Here is an 18,808-nt window from a genome sequence, read left to right as displayed (position 1 = left end):
AATGCTGTCACGCTCCCATGGCTTCGTTTGAGTGTGGCTCCCAAGAAAGCCAGTTCAGGCTCCCTGTGGCACACAGGCAATGTGCACAGCTGCGGAGGGCGACCAGTCATTCCGATTGCCCCAGTGCAGGAGCCTGGACAGGTGAGGGAGCCTTACTTGCACAATCATTGAAGCCAGAGTCCACCGCATCAGCTCTTCTCCAAAACGCTCCCTGACTCTGTGGCAGCTGAGCGGTCAGCACCCTGTGCCCACCTTCCCCACCAAAGTCATGCACAGACACTCGCAGACACAGCGTTTGCTTAAAACCATGCCACTGATTGAGCAATTTGTGCAGGGTAAAGCTCCTGCAGGGCACGGACTCTCTCGAAGAGGGAGGGCGGTCGCTGTCCAGGTGGTGCTGGGAGTCTCTGTTGCAAGGCCCCTTGCAACAGCCCCTACAGCTGCATCGGGTCCCACTCCCCAGAGTCTGCTTTTGCTGGGCGGGAAAGGTGCAGCAGCAATTTCACTGCCGATAGAGCAGCATGTTCTCCGTCTCCAGCACCAGCTGCCCGGGGAGTGTCTAGGATGGGCAGACTCTCCAGCTGGACCCCAGTGAACACAGAGAGGCACACGAGAGGCGCCTGTTGCTTGGTCCCTGCACAGCCGGAGCTGCCAGCAAGATCATCTGGGCCTATGTAACATCGCTGTGGAGGATGACAGTCGTCTTTGTAGTCACCGTAGTCATTCACCGGCTACTGCTCTGGGGAGACCATCCAGCAGAGAACGGTGCTGCTCTCGGCAGAGGGGTGCTGCACAGGGTTTTCCCTTTGTGCATTCTGTCCTTTTTTTCTCACCTGTATGAGGTCGTCGTCTGCCATCAGCTGTGAGCCCCACAAACACACCTCTGTGCATCAAGAGGTCCTCCAGTGGCCGCAGAGCAGCAGTCTGTTGAGGTGATCTTGCAGCCCCATGAATTCATGCAGTGCCTCGGCATGGGCATCCAGATCCTGCGCCAGCTGCTTGAAGAGGTTGAGTGGCTCAGCCGCGCGAATGTCCAGGGGCAAGATGATCTCCTCAGGCACGTTCTCATTGCCAAAGAAGAAGTGGTTGAGGCGTTTCTCCTGCAGGCAGCCACACAGGTAGCCCATGATGTCCTCCAGCCGCAGCAGGAAATCTCTCCTGCGCCAGCCTGACAGGGGTGTGGTGGTCAGGAGGTGCATCACAGCTGTCTTCCCGGTGTAGGTGGAAAAGCCTATGTCCAGCAGGACGCGAGCATAGAGCTGCAGGCATCTGAGGTGGAAGCTGTCATGTGGGACCTGCCTGGCCATATGCGTGAAGAACTTCGCCTCCGCCACAGCGCAGCTCTCCAGCCACGTTGTGCTGGGGGTGAAGAAGGCCTCTGTGCTCTGCCTGCTCACAAAGAGGTCTGTTTTGCCTTGCTGCACCCCAAACAGCATCTCAATGAAGAGAGTTCTCCTGGAAGGAGTTGTCAGCTGCAGCTTGCAGGAGCGGTTGGAGGACAGCAGCTTCACATGGTAGCGACGTGACTGAGGCAACATCATCCAGGCTGACCTAGCAAGTTTCCGGAACCAGTAGGCAGTTTTCTGCACATCTAGGTAGGAGCTGGTGCAGAGGGTGTGTAGGAGGCTGGGCTCCTGATTCTTCCTCAGCTCCTCCTCAGAGTGGTGCAGGAAGCACAGCATGTCTCCTGGCAGCCGCTCCCTCTGGCAGGTGCACACCTGCTCCACACGGATGTTAAAGGGCCTTCCCAGCATCTGCTCCGTGGTGCATGGCTCCAGGTGGAAGGTGTGCCCCCGGGGGGGCTGCAGGGGCACGAGCAGGCGGTAGACACAGTCATCCTCACAGGGACTCCAACCTTCAAAGGTGCTGCCCACCCTTATGGCTGGCTGCAGTACCGGGAAGAAAGTATCTGACAAGAGCTCTCTGCAGACTCGAAGGAGGTTGCCCATCAGCTCCGCCACCAGCTGGGACCTATAGGTCAGGTTCTGCACTGGCCACTGTATGTGCTTTGCAACAGTCCTGCCCAGGTCATTCTCATCAACAGGATCTTCTCCATCACTTTCTATCTGATCCTGCACTTCCTCCTCTTCCACTGTGCTGCTGCTGCTGGAGCTATCCTCTTCACTGTTCCTGTCTAGTTCATGGCTCCGTCCCCTGAGCCACCAGCAGAGCCCGCAGAGCAGGAGCAGGACACCAGTGATGACGCAGAATTGCCACTGCCGCAAGGCAGCGAGGAGCAGGGCTCCCCAGGCCTTTGCTCCGGGCGCCTCTGCTCCAGGCGCCTCTGCTCCAGGCTCCTCTGCTCCAGGCTCCTGCAGCAGCTGAGTCATGTTCCGGCTCAGCTGCTCCGCACAGTGCTTCATGCGCTTGCGCGTTGCCTCATCCAGGTCATCCCCGACCATCCACGGGTGCTGGGTGAGGATTTGCAAAACCGTGGCAAAGAACATTGTGACAGCCAGGGCCTGCAGGAGGAGGGAGAGCAGCGGTTCAGTGGGGCTGTGAGGGAGGGAGTGCGGCCGGTAGCCGCAGGGAGCTGGGGGCAGGCAGGAGAGGGGCTGAGGCAGATGGGAGGCAGCAAGGCCTGTGCCCAGCCCCGCTGCTGCCAGCGCTGTGCCCTGCCCAAGGTGCTTCCGCCAGCAGCTGGGCCCTTGATGCAGGCTGAGGACCCACCCACAGAGCCCCCTGCTCTTGCCCCGACCCTCGCCCAGCCCAGCCTCCCCCCGCATGCGCACTCACCTCTTGCCCAAGCTGTACTGGGGCAGCGCTGCCGGCTGGCGCCCTTTTATATCCGCCCCTATTGTGACGCGTCCCCTGTGATGTCACAGGTGTCATCGCGCAACACAGGCAGGCCCGCCAGCCATCAGCCCAACCCCACCTCAGCGACCCACAGCTGCCCCGGGTAGCCAAAGCCCCGAAACCGACAAAGTACAGACCCCCCCTGGCAGGACGGGGCCCCCAGGGGCTCCCACCACAACACAGACAGAAGCCCCCCCACGCCCTTACTGAACATCAGATCAGGTGACATGTCCTGGGGATGCTTTGCTCCTTGAGATCCTATCCCCTTAGCTGGGGTCGGCTCCCTTGGTGCTGGCCTCGGAGCTGGTGGTCGTGGCTGTACTCTTGGTGCCCTCGTGACAGCGATAGGTGGGTGGTGGTGGTGTGTATCGTGTTGGCGGGACGGGGCCTGTCCATTGCAGGATCTCTGCTCCTGCAGTGCCACTGCGAGAGGACATTGCTGCCAAAGAGACGTGATGAGGGGGTGCAGGAGCAGAGGTGCCCGGCGCTTGCAGGATGCTCGTTCCTCCCGTGCCAGCCCTCGCTGTACCTCCAGCTCTCAGATCCACTGTTGGGCATCGGCTCAGGCCAAGTCTGGTGAGCCGCTCGGCGGGTGCCGTTATTCTCTGTTCTCCAGGTCTCCAGCCCGGCCCTTGAAGGAGACTGCTCCTTGGTTAATGGCACCTGGCTAGGCAGTCCTGCTGGGGTTCCTGGCAGGAGATGAGGCACGGGCACGGCTAGTTGCAAGCCTGGCTGCGAGCTCAGGAAAGAAGTTTGTATGCTAGTGACCGCTGCGGTGTGCACGGGTTTGTGGGGGCGCGTCCTCCTGCCCACCCAGCCCTCCTGCATCTGCCCTTGGCTGGGGGGTGCCGGGGCCTGACCAGACCTCCCGGTAGAGTCGGGAAGGGGCGTCACTTGGGGTAGCTCCGCAGAGCACCTGGGGTCGGGGCCCGCGGTCGTCCCTGCTCCTGCCCTTGCCCTCTGCTGCTCCTTTCCAGCAGTAGAACAGGAGCTCCTCCAGAAGGGGTTCTCCCTTTCTTTTGCGCCATTTAGTCTGATTCCTTGTTCTTCTTTTGCCCTGGTCAGAGTGGCACCCTTCTTCCTTTTCCTTTCAAGGGCTTGGGAGGCCGTTCCTTCTGGGCGCATGACAGGGCGCTTTTCCTTTTACCTGTTTTTCTTGGAATATAACCAAGTCCTGAGCCCATGTGACATTCCAGCATTCCCAACTTGCCCATGATAACCTTGGCAACAATTTCAAACACAGAATCACAGAATGGTAGGGGTTGGAAGGGACCTCTGTGGGTCATCTAGTCCAACCCCCCTGCCAAAGCGGGGTCACCTACAGCAGGCTGCACAGGACCGCGTCTAGGCAGGTCTAGAATATCTCCAGAGAGGGAGACTCCATAACCCCTCTGGGCAACCTGTTTCAGGGCTCCGTCACCCTCAGAGGGAAGAAGTTCTTCCTCATATTCAGACGGAACTTCCTGTGCTTCAGTTTGTACCCCTTGCCCCTCGTCCTGTTGCTGGGCACCACTGAAAAGAGTTTGGCCCCATCCTCCTGACACCCACCCTTAAGATATTCGTAGGCATTTACAAGGCCCCCTCTCAAGCCTTCTCTTCATCAGGCTGAGCAATCCCAGCTCCCTCGCTCCCTTCTCTTCTTCAGGCTTAGCAATCCCAGCTCCCTCCCTCTCTCCTTCCCTCCATTTCCCACCCCAACAGGGGTAGGAAATAAAGAACATGAGATGATCCAGGTGGAGTTAGACTGTGGCAGAGGGTGAGGCAGTTCAGATCACAGTGTAGAAAGGTATGGGTGACAAAGCAGAAACAGGAGCAACACAGACAGCAGGAGAGCACTAATACCAGCAGTTTCTGACAGATGCTAAGTTACACTTTTATGCCTGCTAAACTGTGAAAGGTTGGCCACTCCTGATCTTGTATTTGCAGTGCATAATGGGATTAGGTAGGAATGGTAGCTATAAAAATTTGGATTTCTGTCAGTTTGTATCATGAGTTTCATCTTAGCATCTGGATTCTTCCAGGCACTGATTTGACAACACTTTAGAAAAATGCGTCTGCGGATAATTTAACCAATTATGAAGTTAAAATCTTTACAAAAGCTCTGATGCTTTGCAAGGAAGCTCTAACTAAACTAAATACTTACTTTGAAAATACTAGCCATAAGATTTCAGATATTATAGCACCAAACCTAGCTAAAAATGTGTTACTTCTTCGTTCTGGAGTGCAGTGGAAGGTGCATCCTGATTATGCTGCCACTCCTATAAATAAGAGCTTCCTGTTAATGTCTGTGCTAGTTTAAGGCATTACTGCTCCCTTTGGTGTTGGTTCCTAGAAGTTTTGCCATTCTGTCTTCTATTTGTACAAAAGAAACAAATGACAAAAAATGAGTCTATACACGTTTAAAATGTGGTGAAAATGTGGTTTGTTAGAATTGACATTTGGAGGCACATATTTCTCTCATCTCAAACTATTTTTATGTCAACTTAAGGAAACAAGAAAAACATAAGTAATCTGAACTAATACTTAAAAACATTTAAAATTAAAGATTACTTCAGCTTACATGATCCAGAGGTTTAACTTTTGGCTAACAGTTCAAAATATAAATGAAGTCCTTATCACACACTCAGTTCCGACCTTAAGAGCTTTGAAGATTAAATTTAGTAGTGTATTCTGCAACAGGCATGTTACATGGTCAAATATTCCACCCAAACTGCTGACGTGATCAAAATCACATAACTGATGAGAAAGATACTGAGTCCTTAAAATTACTTTTGTGCAAATGAAAACAGAAGACTAAAAAGAAAAGAAGGTCCTATGACATTTCAAAAATTCTTGCATTTATTCAGTTGAAAGTGAAACATCTTTTTAAAAGAATGTGAACAAGCCCATTTTAGACCAATCCTTACCTCCCATTTTACAAAAGGAAAACTAAGGTAAATTGAACTTTTTGATGATTTAGTTTCATTACGAGCATTATGTTATGCCTGTACCTTACAGATTCTGTCATAGAGCTCCTTTTTCTGTTAGAAGACAAGAAGTAACACAAACACAAACTAATAGCTGAATAACAGAATTTTTCACCTGCTAGGTAATGTGAATATCAAGTCCAATACTGAAGACTTTTTGTCCTTAGTCTCTGCATCACCAGTGACTGCCACGTATTTGCATACTCATGCTACTACCAGCTGCATTTTCTAAAAAGAATTTGTCTGTGAAATGCACTCCTCCAGCTATATAGCACAGCTTCACAGTCTGCCTTTGTACATTCTGAGACCCGCTCTTGTCAACATACCTAATACAAAGCATTAGTGAAGAACTAATTTTATTTTGTATTACTGCTGTTCTTTTCATGCTCTTTCCTATTGGTCACACTTATTGTGAGGTTTACTTCTTTTCAGACCTTTTGGAAAATTGCTGCAGTTCAGGTTTTTAATCTTGAATGAGCGAAGGTACCACTGGAAATTTCCAAATCAAGAGGTAGGATTCTTAATATTATCAATCACATATAAATTTCTTTCCCTTAAAAAGAAACCTACACCAGCCATTAAAAAAACTTTCACAAATCAAATCGAAATGGAAGCACACTTCCCTCTACAATATAATAAACTACCAAGTCAGCTGTATGGTACTTTTCCTGAGTATCTATGCTCTCCACACTTGGGCAGGTAGTCACCAAGTGAAGAAGAGTCCAGGAGAAGGCCCAGGAAATCTCATAACTGTACAAACATTGCTGTACTCTGTACCTGAAGCAATGACCTATATGTCCCACAGATGTTTCTCAAGTTTCAAAGAGGGCACATGTTCAGATCCAACGGTCAAAGTCTGCCGTAGTGCAAACCCGTTTTTACTTTTGTCATCTGGTCACAGCTTGTGACAGCAAGCTAAAGAAAGCTGGACCTTACAGAAGAGAGCCTATTATTACCAAGAACATACATAGCAAATAAAAGGGATCACCATCTCTTATCGTTACTGTGTAGACAAAGCAGCTCCAGAGAGGCTACCAGCAGCTTACGCCTCTCCCCAGCAGGCGGGCACCCCACAGCTTTAAGAGCTCAGGGAGGACTCCCATACCCAACTGTGCTGAGCGCCAAGGGCTCCAACCTGCCCCACCTCCTTCTCCTCCTCCTCCTTGCAGTGGCTCTGTGTCAACTGAGAACTTAAAGCCTGAAAATAAGTCAGCTAAACTGTTATTGGAGAGTAGAAAAATGATTTATTTTCTGGATGTGATAATATGATTTTACAAAGAGGGATATCTTAGAAAACCCAAAGTATTTGTTTCTTTGACTGCTGGGTCTAACAAGTATTAGCACCCAAGGCAGGGAAACACAGCCAGAGCTGGCACTTGGCAAGGCAAGAAACTCAACCAAGTGTAACAGAAATGGGAGTGGTAAAATGGAGAACAGATGAAAACTAAACAAATAAACTCAAAGGAAGAAGAATCTTTATCACTTATAGGGAGAAGTCCCGATGGTTTTAAAACAGCAAGGGCTTGGAAAGCTGTGTGATAAATACCCTTGTAAGAACAACAACAGAGAGCTTGGTTGTTCTGAGCTTTTTTTCATAGGAACCTTTATTATGAGTTGCATGTTGACTTGTTACACAGAATCTTAATCTATATGTAGTATAGAAACACAAGTACCTTAATCTATATGTTTAGACCAACTCAATGTCTTACTTCAAAACCCTACAAACTAATGGCATCTTGTAATAGTCAATAGTAGCAAAACTCTCAACTTCCTCTCGTTACCTTTACATGCCGCTATGAACTGTCTACAGTTACATTTACTGTCACTTCCTTCTTGCCCATCTGTCTATATTTTAGATAATCTTGCAAACGTATCTATACAGAGATGTAAAAGAGCTATCTTTTAAGCACCTATATAATATGCCAGGGATAAAGCTAAAAAACTTTATTTTGCTGCTTTGCTTACACTAGTACACCAAAAAAGAATAAACTATGTTGACAGAAAAACTGCTTGCCATCTAAATTGACTCGAGTCTTTTCCACAAACATTTTAAGCATCAACCAAGATTTCATGAGCTTGGAGATCTATAATGGCCATACAGAGAAGGAAAAAGAAATTTTGCCCTAACCAAGATACTTACTTCTTGACCAGGTACATCTTCAGCAGCACACACACTGGCAATTTCAGCCTCTTTACCTTATTGAAAAACAGGCGCTGTTCAACAAGATTCAAACCTATCAGTCTCACTCCTCAAATGGGAAACTGACAAGCCCTACAGTTGGATCAGCTATTTATAAATTTGTTATCTTTTGTTGCAATCTGATATCAAAGCTGTGATGGGAACTAAATACATAAGTATTCAAACATTCAAAATTGTAACTGCTGTTGAAACTCCTATTTCATGTCTTGTAATAGGAAATGTATGGAAGAGTAAAGTTCTGAAGAAAATTGTTTCTATTTCAGAATTGCACTGTAAAACTGAAAAGTATACACAAACCTACAAAGGAGATGAATTATTTGTGAAATCTCTATGGCTGATGCATTTTGTATAATTTATTTTCAACATTATATGTGTGAAAATCTGCAAACCATTTCTTTTGGATATTTATATTTCTGTTGAAAGCAGGTTATTGTCTCTTCAAATATTGGTACTACTTGCAAAAACTTTACAGACTAATAGGTAGTATTTAGTTTAGGAGAAAGACATTTCATTGCTAAAAGCTGTCAGGCTGAAAATTGTCATATAAAATGCTGCATTTTACAGCTGCAGTGACTCAACTTTTCTATCTAGTCAAGCTGTCAGTCACTTCACAAACATGACATTACGTACTGTCACCCAAGCAGAAAAGAATAGATTCAAATTCTAAAATTAAACTTTCTTCTGTTTAAAAACAGTTAAATCTTTATGCAAGACATAATCTTTAGTCAGAATTCCAATAAAGTGCTCTGGGTAATTGTATTAGATTTATATTCTCATTTCCTGTTTTCCCAAGTAGGAAACATTTTTCCATGATGTATGCTGCTGAAGAACTAGCAACACAAAGCTTTCTTCATATGCACATATAGCTTGCTCTTTATGTCCCTTTTGAAATCAATATCAAATCTTCCATTCATCAATAGATTTGACATATACAATGAGTGAGCAGGTACACGTGATGGACTACTGCAAGTTCTAGACTGTAAATTCTAACCACAAGTTTAGTTCCCTTACCTCAGCTTTTGCATGTTTAAATCAATAAAACTTTAAATGTTTATGTTTGTTTTGCTGGCATTTTTCCCCCCTGCCCTCTATTTTCTATTATCAAAGTTTTGCTCACAAAGATTTGCCTCCTTCTGCTTAAAGAAGCACTATTCCAGAAGGTTTTGCACTCCATGCAGTCTGTAACTCCATAACTCAGTCCCCCCACAACTGCAATGTACTATAAAAGTAGTGTCCTGGACCGCAAAATAGTGCTGTGCAGTCACAAGCCAATCTGCGCAAGTCAAGGTACAGAAGCCTGGGTTCATTTCTCCATGTGGTCTCCAGAAACAGAACAGAATTGCCATAATCTTTTCTTTTCATTTTAGTGATCCAGATCACAGCTCAAAACCATGAACAGCTGAACAGGTAATGCCAAAGGAATTGAGAATTGCAACTCATGAACAAGTTTAGAGCAGGAGTTTCTTGAACCTGAGTCATCATGGAACGGATTATATCACTGAACTACATCCCCCAAACCAATATTCTCAAAATCAGTAGCAAAGAAACTAAACAGCTGCATTTACACATCACAAATCACAGCATTAATTGGTAATCTTCTTCAGTTAAATTTTTGTAATGCAAAGTAAAAACTAATTTAATATCTTTGAAATGGTTTACTCACCTCATCTAAATCTTTAACATAAACAATTTTCTCTTCAATACCGATAGGCATTGGTTCACTATGGGGGATCTTCACCTCTTCATACATTTTATTGTTTTCTCTCTGAACTGCCTCTGGTAAGAACACCTAAAACAGTATTACAGAAAAATTACTTGAACATGAGAAAACAGAAAGAGTCATCACGTATAACCCCCTTCAAAGAACGGTTTATCACTTTCCTTCAAAAAATGAATCAAGAATAAAAACATTTCTCACTGATTCATTTTATAGATAGCACTGAACCCCAAAATGGAAAATAGTCAGTTTTACTACTCAGAAAATGGTCCCCAAAAGACAAAAAAAATAACTCCATTTTACTAAATTTCAAAAGCTATGAAGTCTAGAATTTCATAAAGCATTCGTTTCATTAAAGTCAATTCAACAGCTTCCAAAAGACTAAAATAGTATTTTAATGATTTAAGTGACTCTCGAAATAAAACCAAATACGTTACTTGAGAATGAGATTATTTCTTCTCGAGCCAGAATAAAACCAGAATATATGAAAGTGCCTAAAAGCCTCTGCAAAGAAGCACTGCTTCATACGTTGGACTCTGATGACGAGAATCTCTAAGAGAACAAAGGGAACCCTGCTGCACATAATTCGCTGGAAAAGATGTACTGTTCAAGACGGGTCATGTACCAAACACGTACCTTTGCACCCCCAATGAACGCTGATGTTTTCATAGCTTCAGCTCGGGAATCATAAACATGCGGATAATGAATTTTTTCAAAGTCCATCTCTTTCTGTCTACCTAGGACCGGCATACTTCGAGCATTCAAAAGTGCTAGTTCTCTGTGAGCAGAAAAGTAACTGCAATGAATCTGCCCATTTTAGGCAGCCATCACAAAAACTGAATGTAGTATATTAAAGTCAGAGCAAGAACTGTGGAAACTTAAGGAAAAAACATCGCATAAAATAATCAACAAAGGAATTTTAGTGTTATTCTCTGCCATCAGTTGAACCAAATCCTTACAACACACTGCTTAGATAAAAGTCAAAAGTGCAATCCAGTACATGCAAGGCTTTCCTAAATGCAGTTTTGCCTCTTTTAAAGCAATACAGCAACATGTATTCTGACTTAAATACCAGTCCTACCACATTTGTCTCAATATGAAATACAACAGCTTATTCGCTCCTTATCCTCTCTCTCCCCTACTCCTCCCACCACCTTTAGCTGACAACATGGAAAATAGATCCATTGAACTCAAGAGGAAAAAAAGAAAGGTAGATTCAGCACAGATTTCATAAATCTTAAGCAGTAGTGTGTGTACAGGAACTAAGAAAGACAGCCTACCCCTCTAATCTGCATCTCCAGAGTACATTGATGAGATCAAGAAGATTCTCATTAAGCAGATCGCTGCTTTCTTTCCCTGAAAATTAGGTTTTCATATTAAAAAAACATCCTACACTTGTAACAAAATGTGACTTGAAGTCGGAATCACCCAATCACCAAAGCAAGCTGAGAGAAAATAAACTATTACAATATGCTGAAGTAGCAATTACAACAGAAGCATTTCTCAACTTTCGGCATTTATTACCTCTGCATCCGCAGCTCTTTGGGATCAAAGCTCATTAGTCCTTCTCCAAAAACTTCTCCATCTTCCCCAGCTTGTTTCTCTTTTCTGGCATTTCGCTTTTCTTCCCGACGATACTGTTTCATTAACAGCTTTTCTTGTTCAGACTGAATTGTAACTTGACAACCATAATTGGGCTTAACATTTTCTCCTACAAACTTCTTGCACTGCTCTGCAATATAATAACAGGTACGTATGTCTGTAAGTACTGGATTCCATCTTTGTTTTCTCCCAGTTTTCTTCTAAAGGTGTGTTTTTTGAGGTTTATTTTCTTCTATGGGGGTGGCGAGGGGTGCGTGTGTGTGTGTGTGTTCAAAAACAGTTTAGCTTTACTTAGATGACTATGCAGCAGTTGGTCTCATGAAAGAGAAGTACCAACTCATGTCCCGAAGGTAGGACGTTTAAAGTTACCACTGTTAAGCAAACAAAAATTCTTCATCCCAAAGCAAGAGGATGGGCTAGCAGCAAAAGCAAGGGCTTTTTTTCATTTTTCTGTATTTATAACTTCATCAACAGTGGAAATGTCATTTATGTCACCTCTTACATGTATACACTGATGAGTGGAATGGTTTCAAAACAGATTAAACAGGCTAGTTTTTTTTAAAGAGCCTCTTCACAAAACAATTGGTGTATATGTACTAGATAACATGATTGTATTGAAAGAGTACTCACAACATAATTTCCCTAAACAACTGAGAATAGAAATCCTATTCTATACAACCACAAGGACTCCTTCCCTTTATGTGGAAAGCAACCAGTCTGAATCAAGAAGAATCAGAACCACAGAACAATTACAGTAAACAATCCAGGGGAGCAGGGAACCCAAAAAAGCCCAGTTACATTCATCCATTCGAGGTCATTACTGGCCAAAATCAAAGACTCAACCAAGTCTTTTATATGCAATGTGGTGGAGAGATCTGTTTTGGTTTTAACTATGTTAGTGTTTTTAAACTTCTGTTTTAAAAATTCTGTAAACGGATTATTAGTTTATGTATATTTCACTGAATATTATATATTTAATTCAATTATGTTTCACACGTACTTTCACAGTCAAAACTCCGAAGCCAAAAGCTTGAAAACTTTTTTTAATCAAATAAACCCACTTGACTGATGTTTTGAACAATTTGTGCCACTTAGTTTTCCCCTACAGTAACAGTGAAACTCCTACCTCTCACAGCATGCATACTGGATAAGGTGACTATAACTTGCTAAACAGCATGGAAAAAATTCTAAAAAACTGTCAAAATGTCCACATTAATACCATTAATACCATCACGCCTGTAGCTTTAACTCTCTCTCTCTCGTATTAAAAGGAGACAACAATGGATGCAATTTCCTAACTAAATTTAATTCAGGGCAAAGAACTGTGACTTGATTTGTCTGATAAACACAACCACCACCTTTACTGTCGTGGATGTAAATTATGTAAGAAACAGTCAAATAATACAGCATGCTACAAAAAAGCAGTACACGTACAGTTCCTTGACTTGTGCTTATTTTCTCAAGACACAAATTACTGAAAGTTGACCAAATTTCCACAGACACAAATTAGTCCCTTCCCCAAATGCAATTATGGAAAGGTAAAACTTCAGTCCCCATTAGAATTACCATTTCAATCAACTTAAAAGAAAAAAGTCTTATTAAAATTAATTAACAGAACTTGGGGCAGAGCATCTTCAATCTCAGAGAAGATACTTAAATATCACTGACTTCTTTACCACAACAAAAGAAGGATTCTTTCATCAGTGAGAAAAACATACAATTAGTAAGGCTTTATTCTTGTCTCAAAAGCACAAAATAGAAAATATTCTTTCTCCACATTCCAGCAGAAATTACTGTGATAGATTTTACTGATGGCATAACGAAGAACAAATTCATAAAAGCTTCCAAAATACTACTTCTGCTAAGTGAGATGAAAATATTTGCGTAACTAAAATCTGCACATTGGAGAAAAACTGTAATAGTTGAATGTAATTTAAATTTTTGAATGTATCTTAAATTGTTTATTATCTGATTATTATATCAGATAAAACTAACAGTTGTTCTGATGACTTTAGCCTAACCATCAGCACAATAAGAGGTGAACTTCTAAACGTTTGCATATGTAACATTTCATTTAAGATAAACATATTAAAAAGGGTTTATTTGTATGTCAAAATTATCGTGAGGATACATAAGTCCACCATCACTAGTTTTATTCACATTTTTCTAACTCCGTACGCTGTGAACATGCAATGGGCTGCATGGTGCTATGTCCACGTAAAATTTATCCCATGTCCATGTAAAATTTATCCCAAGTCGCAACCTATTTACAGTCAGATTTATGCCTGTCAGAGGGGAAACTGAGAACACTTGTTTTTAAATTGTACTTTGTAAAATGGATTTTAAAGGAATTACTCTGTGCAGGTAATTTAACTCATAAAACAAAAATCACAGTATAAAACCTGAAACCCTTTTTTCCTCTCACTTATCCATGTTTAAGCTTCACTATTTTTTGTCAGAAGTGGTTGTTACTGTGATTTTTCTCCCTAAGACCTTCATTTGACGATAGTACAGAAGAGAGTAAGCAGGAAAGCAGATGAAGATCAACTAAAGATCAACTTATTTCCAGAGTAATCCATTAGAACAGATACAGCGCAACAGTTAACACATTTCAAAATTACATGTGCCCGTAGTCAGCTGAAAACTAAATAAACATATGCAACACTTGTTTGTTTCCTCTGTATAACCAGACCATGATTTCTTTGTTTAAGCCCATATAAATATACCCCTTTCTGTCCTTTCTGTTTTGTTTTGGGTGGTTTTTTTTTTCTTGCTTTTTAAATACACATAGACAGTACTGTAGTTTGAAATGTAACTGAACAGTTAGAAAACTACTTTTTATCTGGTGTGGAATAAAAATTTTCTAGTTGCTTACCTTGTAGAGTCTGGAACCGGTTATCATTTGGACAAGTCAAAGATCTTTCCAGAATCAGAGATCTGTTCTGTAGGAGTTTCTCTATGAGTTCAAAACCTTCAGGACCTAGCAGTTCAAATAACTATGAAGAAAAAGTCATAAGTCATTGTTCAAATTAATGTAAATTTATAGATAGGACCGCAATATTTAAACCAGTTAAAGAACTTCAAGTTCAAGTAATTCAACCCAAAAGGTATCATTGCTAGTATTCAGACAGATTCTCTATTACAAAAAGAGAAAATTACAGGAAGTTTTCAGCTAGAAATATTAGAAGTCTGTGAATTTTGTCTATTAAGTAAAAATACATTTCTCTCAGATATTCTTGCATAAAACTTCGCTCTTCTCAAGACTAAACTTTATGTGTCTGTCTTCATGGTTATTTACATAAACTAGGCTTCAAATTTATTCCTCCACAATTTAAGCGCATAAATCAAGAGAACCAATGCTTTCTCATAAAAGTCAGATAAATAGGAAGTTATTCCCATTCCAGTGAACAGGCGATACAGCCTACTGCATTTTCAGTCACACCCTACAAGAAAGCAAGGAAAAAAAAAAACAACAAACACAGATATGGACTACAGCAGGAATTTGAAGCAACAGTTAAGACGACACTACTATCAGCTTCAGTCTATACTACTTGCACATACAACGCGCTGCGTGTGAGTGTGTGCAATTCAAACATGACGCAGGTGACGTACACCAGAACAGAATTCCATACCAATAAGCACTATTTTGGCCCAATGATTCACTTACTCAAACAATTCTCTTGTAAGAGGTTAGATAAAAACAATTCCCTATTTAAAGTCTCCTTTTCCACACAATACTGTTTTTAACAGGACCCCCCCCAACATTACAAGCACATCCCTGTCCATCTTATCCAGAATTATTTTGTCAAAAAGCAAAGCATTACAGTAGAGCGTTAAGTTACTCAGAACCCATTGTTGATTTCTAATACTGCTTAAAAGAATTTTTCTGCGTCGTTTTTTTCAACTTCCAAAAAGGAAAACAGGGCAGTTTCTCCTTCATACTCTTCAAATTTACTGCTAGTATTATTCATACAACTTCCAGTATCAGGTGGGAATAAAAGTTATGATGTACTTTGATGTGATGTTTCCTGAAAGAGTAAGACTTTGACACTGCAGGATTCAAGTATTTCTGCTTTAACTATAAAAAGAAAAGTCTCTTACTGCCCTGTATTTAATTTGCCAACACCTTAACAGAGTTCTTCCGTGGCTGTCTCTGACTACTGCCTTCTGGGAACACCTCGAAATAACTTTGTGCTGCCTCTTCACATATTTGCAAAATTTTGAACAGTGCCAAGGACATCAGATCAACGATCCCCCTTTTGTACTTCCTAATATAAGCCATCATCGAAAAACAAAAAAAGAAGAAAACCAAGTGTGACTCCTGGCCCTCAGGGTTTCTATGAAAAACATAAGGTTTGTACGAATTAGTACAGTGATAGCAGAGTTCGCAGAGACCATGAAGTAACAGCTCTGAAATGTATAAAATCTATTTCTTTCTTTAGAGTAACCAACGATGACAGACTGGAGAAGCAGTCTGGGGGAAAAAAAAAAAAGAATGCAATAAACATGGACAAACAGAAAAATTCTGTACTCAGAAGGAGCAAACTACAAAAATACAGGACAGGGAACTGCTGGCTACATGTCAGTTCTGCTGTCAAGGACCTCAAGCTATGATGGATTTCTTTTTATCCAGCCTCCACTAATAATGATTATTAGTTCTTGTCTTTTGCATAGCTGTTCAATGTCACTTTACTGCCACATTCTGACTCATATTATCTACAGATATAAGATGACCTTGTTTTTATATTTCAAAAGGAAGTGGCAAATTGGTACTGGTAAATTTGAGGAGCAGGTATTTTCCAAGGGTTTATGCTCAAGGCAGAGAGGGAAAAATAATTACAAAAGCAACAGGAAGTGTATTTGAAATAGCTTACTTGTATAAAGAACTGAATACAAGTTTGCCTCAACTTTGCTAACATCCTGTTGACTGTGGAATACAAGCAAGACAGGGAAATGAAATGCTTTCAATTCAACCAGATCTGGGCTTAAACGCTAGATTCTCCTCAAGGCAGCACATGCAACGTAAGCATATTCAGACTTACCATGTTCGTAGAATCACAATGGTTTGGGTTGGAACAGACTTTAAAGATAATCTAGTTCCAGCCCGCCTGCCATGGGCAGGGACACCTTCCACTAGACCAGGTTGCTCAGAGCTCCATCCAGCCTGGCCTTGAACACTGCCAGGGAGCGGGCAGCCACAACTTCTCTGGGCAGCCTGTTCCAGTGCCTCACCAGACTCATGGTGAAGAATTTCTTACTTGTATCTAATCTAAATCTATCCTACTTCAGTTTAAAGCCATTACCTCTTGACCTGTCACTACAGGCCCTTGTAAAAAGCCCCTCCCCAGCTTTCCTGTAGGCCCCCTTCAGGTACTGGAAGCCTGCTATAAGGTCTCCCGGGAGCTCTCTCTTCTGCAGGCTGAACAACCCCAACTCTCTTTCCTCATAGGAGAGGTGTTCCATCCCTCTGATCATTTTTGTGGCCCTCCTCTGGACCCGCTCCAATCCAACAGGTCCATGTCCTTCCTGTGCTGAGGGCTCCAGAGGTGGAGGCAGCACTCCAGGTGGGGCCTTACCAGAGCAGAGTGGCAGAATCACTTCCCTCCACCTGCTGGCCATGCTTCTTCTGATGCAGCTCAGGATACAGTTGGCCTTCTGGGCTGTGAGCATACACTGCCAAGTCATATTGAGCTTCTCATCAACCAACACACCCAAGTCCTTCTCCTCATGGCTGCTCTCAATCCATTCTCTGCCCAGCCTATATTTGCACTTGGGATTGCCCTGACCCACGTGCAGGACCTTGCACTTGGCCTTGTTGAACTTCATGAGGTTCACATGGGCCCACCTCTCTGGCCTGTCCAGGTCTCTCTGGGTGGCATCCCTTTCATCCAGTGTGTCGACCAAAGCACACAGCCTGGTGTCATCGGCAAACTTGCTCAAGGGTGCACTCAATCCCACTGTCGATGTTGCCAACAAAGATGTCAAACAGCACTGGTTCCTGCACTGACCCCTGAGGAACACCACTTGTTACTGCTCTCCACTTGGACATCGAGGCATTGACCGCAACTCTTTGAGTGTGACCATCCAGCCAATTTCTTATCCACCGAGTGGCCCATCTATAGAACCCATGTCTCTTCAATTTAGAGGCAAGGATGTTGTACTGGACAGTGTTAAACACTTGGCCCAAGTCCAGGGAGACAACATCAGTTGTTCTTCCCTTATCCACCAATCCAGTAACCCCACCACAGAAGGCCACCAAGGTTGTCAGGCATGATTTGCCTGTAGTGAAGCCATGTTAGCTGTCACCAACCACCTCCTGATTTTCCATGTGCCTTAGCATAGTTTCCAGGAGGATCTGCTCCATGATCTTGCCAGGAAGAGGTGAGACTGACTGGCCTTGTAGTTGTCCAGGTCTTCCTTTTAAAAATGAGGGTTATGTTTCCACTTTTCCAGTCAGTGGGAACTGCACTGGACTGCCACGACCTCTCAAATATGATGGATAGTGGTTTAGCAAATTCATCTGCCAGATCCCTCAGGACCCGTGGATGCACCTCATCAGGTCCCATGGACTTGTGCACCTTCTGGTTCCTTAGATGGTCTCGGACCTGATCTTCTCCTGCAGTGGGTGGTTCTTCGTTCTCCCAGTCCCTGCCTTTGCCATCTGTGACTTGGGTGGTGTGGCTGGGGCACTTGCCAGTGAAGACTGAAGCAAAAATGTCATTGAGTACCTCAGCCTTCTCCATATCCTGCCTAACCAGGTCTCCTGTTTCCTTCCAGAGAGGGTCCACATTTTTCCTAGTCTTCCTTTTATCAGTGACACACCTACAGAAGTTTTTCTTGTTACCCTTGACATCCCTGGCCAGATTTAATTCTATCAGTGCTTTATCTTTCCTAACCTGATCCCTGGCTGCTTGGACAACTTCTCTGCATTCCTCCCAGGCTACCTGTCCTTGCTTACACCCTCTGTAGGCTTCCTTTTTGTGCTTGAGTTTGTCCAGGGGCTCCTGCTTCATCCATGCAGGCCACCTGGCATTTTTGCCCAACTTCTCTTTGTTGGGATGCATCACTTCTGAGCTTGGAGGAGACAATCCTTGAATATTAACCGACTTGCCTGGTCCCCCAAACTCTCCCAAAACCAAAACAAACACACACACTCCATCGCTCCCAGATGGCAAACAACAGATTAGCCCTAAAACATGCAATGCAGACCTCCAGCTCTGAAAAGGACTCCAAAGCATCTCTGTCACTGGAAGCTGTTAAGAACAAGCTAGATAAGCATCAATCAGACAAGATGAGTTTTGATGGGGAAACAGATGACACCATTTTTTGGAACATGAATATATTTTTCCACTCCTGCTTTCTCAATATGTACTGAAACAAAAACCATCCATATCAAAACTATTTCAACCAACTAGAACAGCAGAGCTGTACAGAGAGGCAGTAATGTTACATGATGCATTCTACTTCATTGTCAGAGGTCCTGATGTAAAACCAGTATCACTTACTCCATCCCCAGTGAGCTAGGGG

At 43.5% G+C, this 18,808-nt stretch overlaps 2 protein-coding genes across 3 annotated transcripts in view; both read right to left on the bottom strand.

Moving 5' to 3' along the window:
• The window catches only part of ASCC3 (activating signal cointegrator 1 complex subunit 3), a 307,731-nt gene that overhangs the window by 243,500 nt on the left and 45,423 nt on the right, over window positions 1-18,808 (bottom strand). For both annotated transcript variants that reach the window (XM_075414315.1, XM_075414316.1), the window contains exons 5-8: window positions 14,157-14,277; window positions 11,204-11,411; window positions 10,316-10,457; window positions 9,626-9,751 (exon numbers count right to left, since the gene is read on the bottom strand). In XM_075414315.1, the coding sequence (XP_075270430.1) occupies window positions 9,626-9,751; window positions 10,316-10,457; window positions 11,204-11,411; window positions 14,157-14,277 (597 nt within the window). The remainder of the gene's footprint in view (window positions 1-9,625; window positions 9,752-10,315; window positions 10,458-11,203; window positions 11,412-14,156; window positions 14,278-18,808) is intronic.
• On the bottom strand, window positions 891-2,647 carry LOC142360666 (inositol 1,4,5-trisphosphate receptor-interacting protein-like 1). Its single transcript, XM_075415200.1, has one exon. It carries the CDS (start codon window positions 2,445-2,447, stop codon window positions 891-893), a length of 1,557 nt encoding a protein of 518 aa, XP_075271315.1. The 5' UTR covers window positions 2,448-2,647.

Source organism: Opisthocomus hoazin, chromosome 2, assembly GCF_030867145.1.
Source record: "Opisthocomus hoazin isolate bOpiHoa1 chromosome 2, bOpiHoa1.hap1, whole genome shotgun sequence".
NCBI classification, from domain to species: Eukaryota; Metazoa; Chordata; class Aves; order Opisthocomiformes; family Opisthocomidae; genus Opisthocomus; species Opisthocomus hoazin.
The sequence above is the reverse complement of the archived record's forward strand: the minus strand, read 5'-3'. Positions and strand labels throughout refer to the sequence as shown.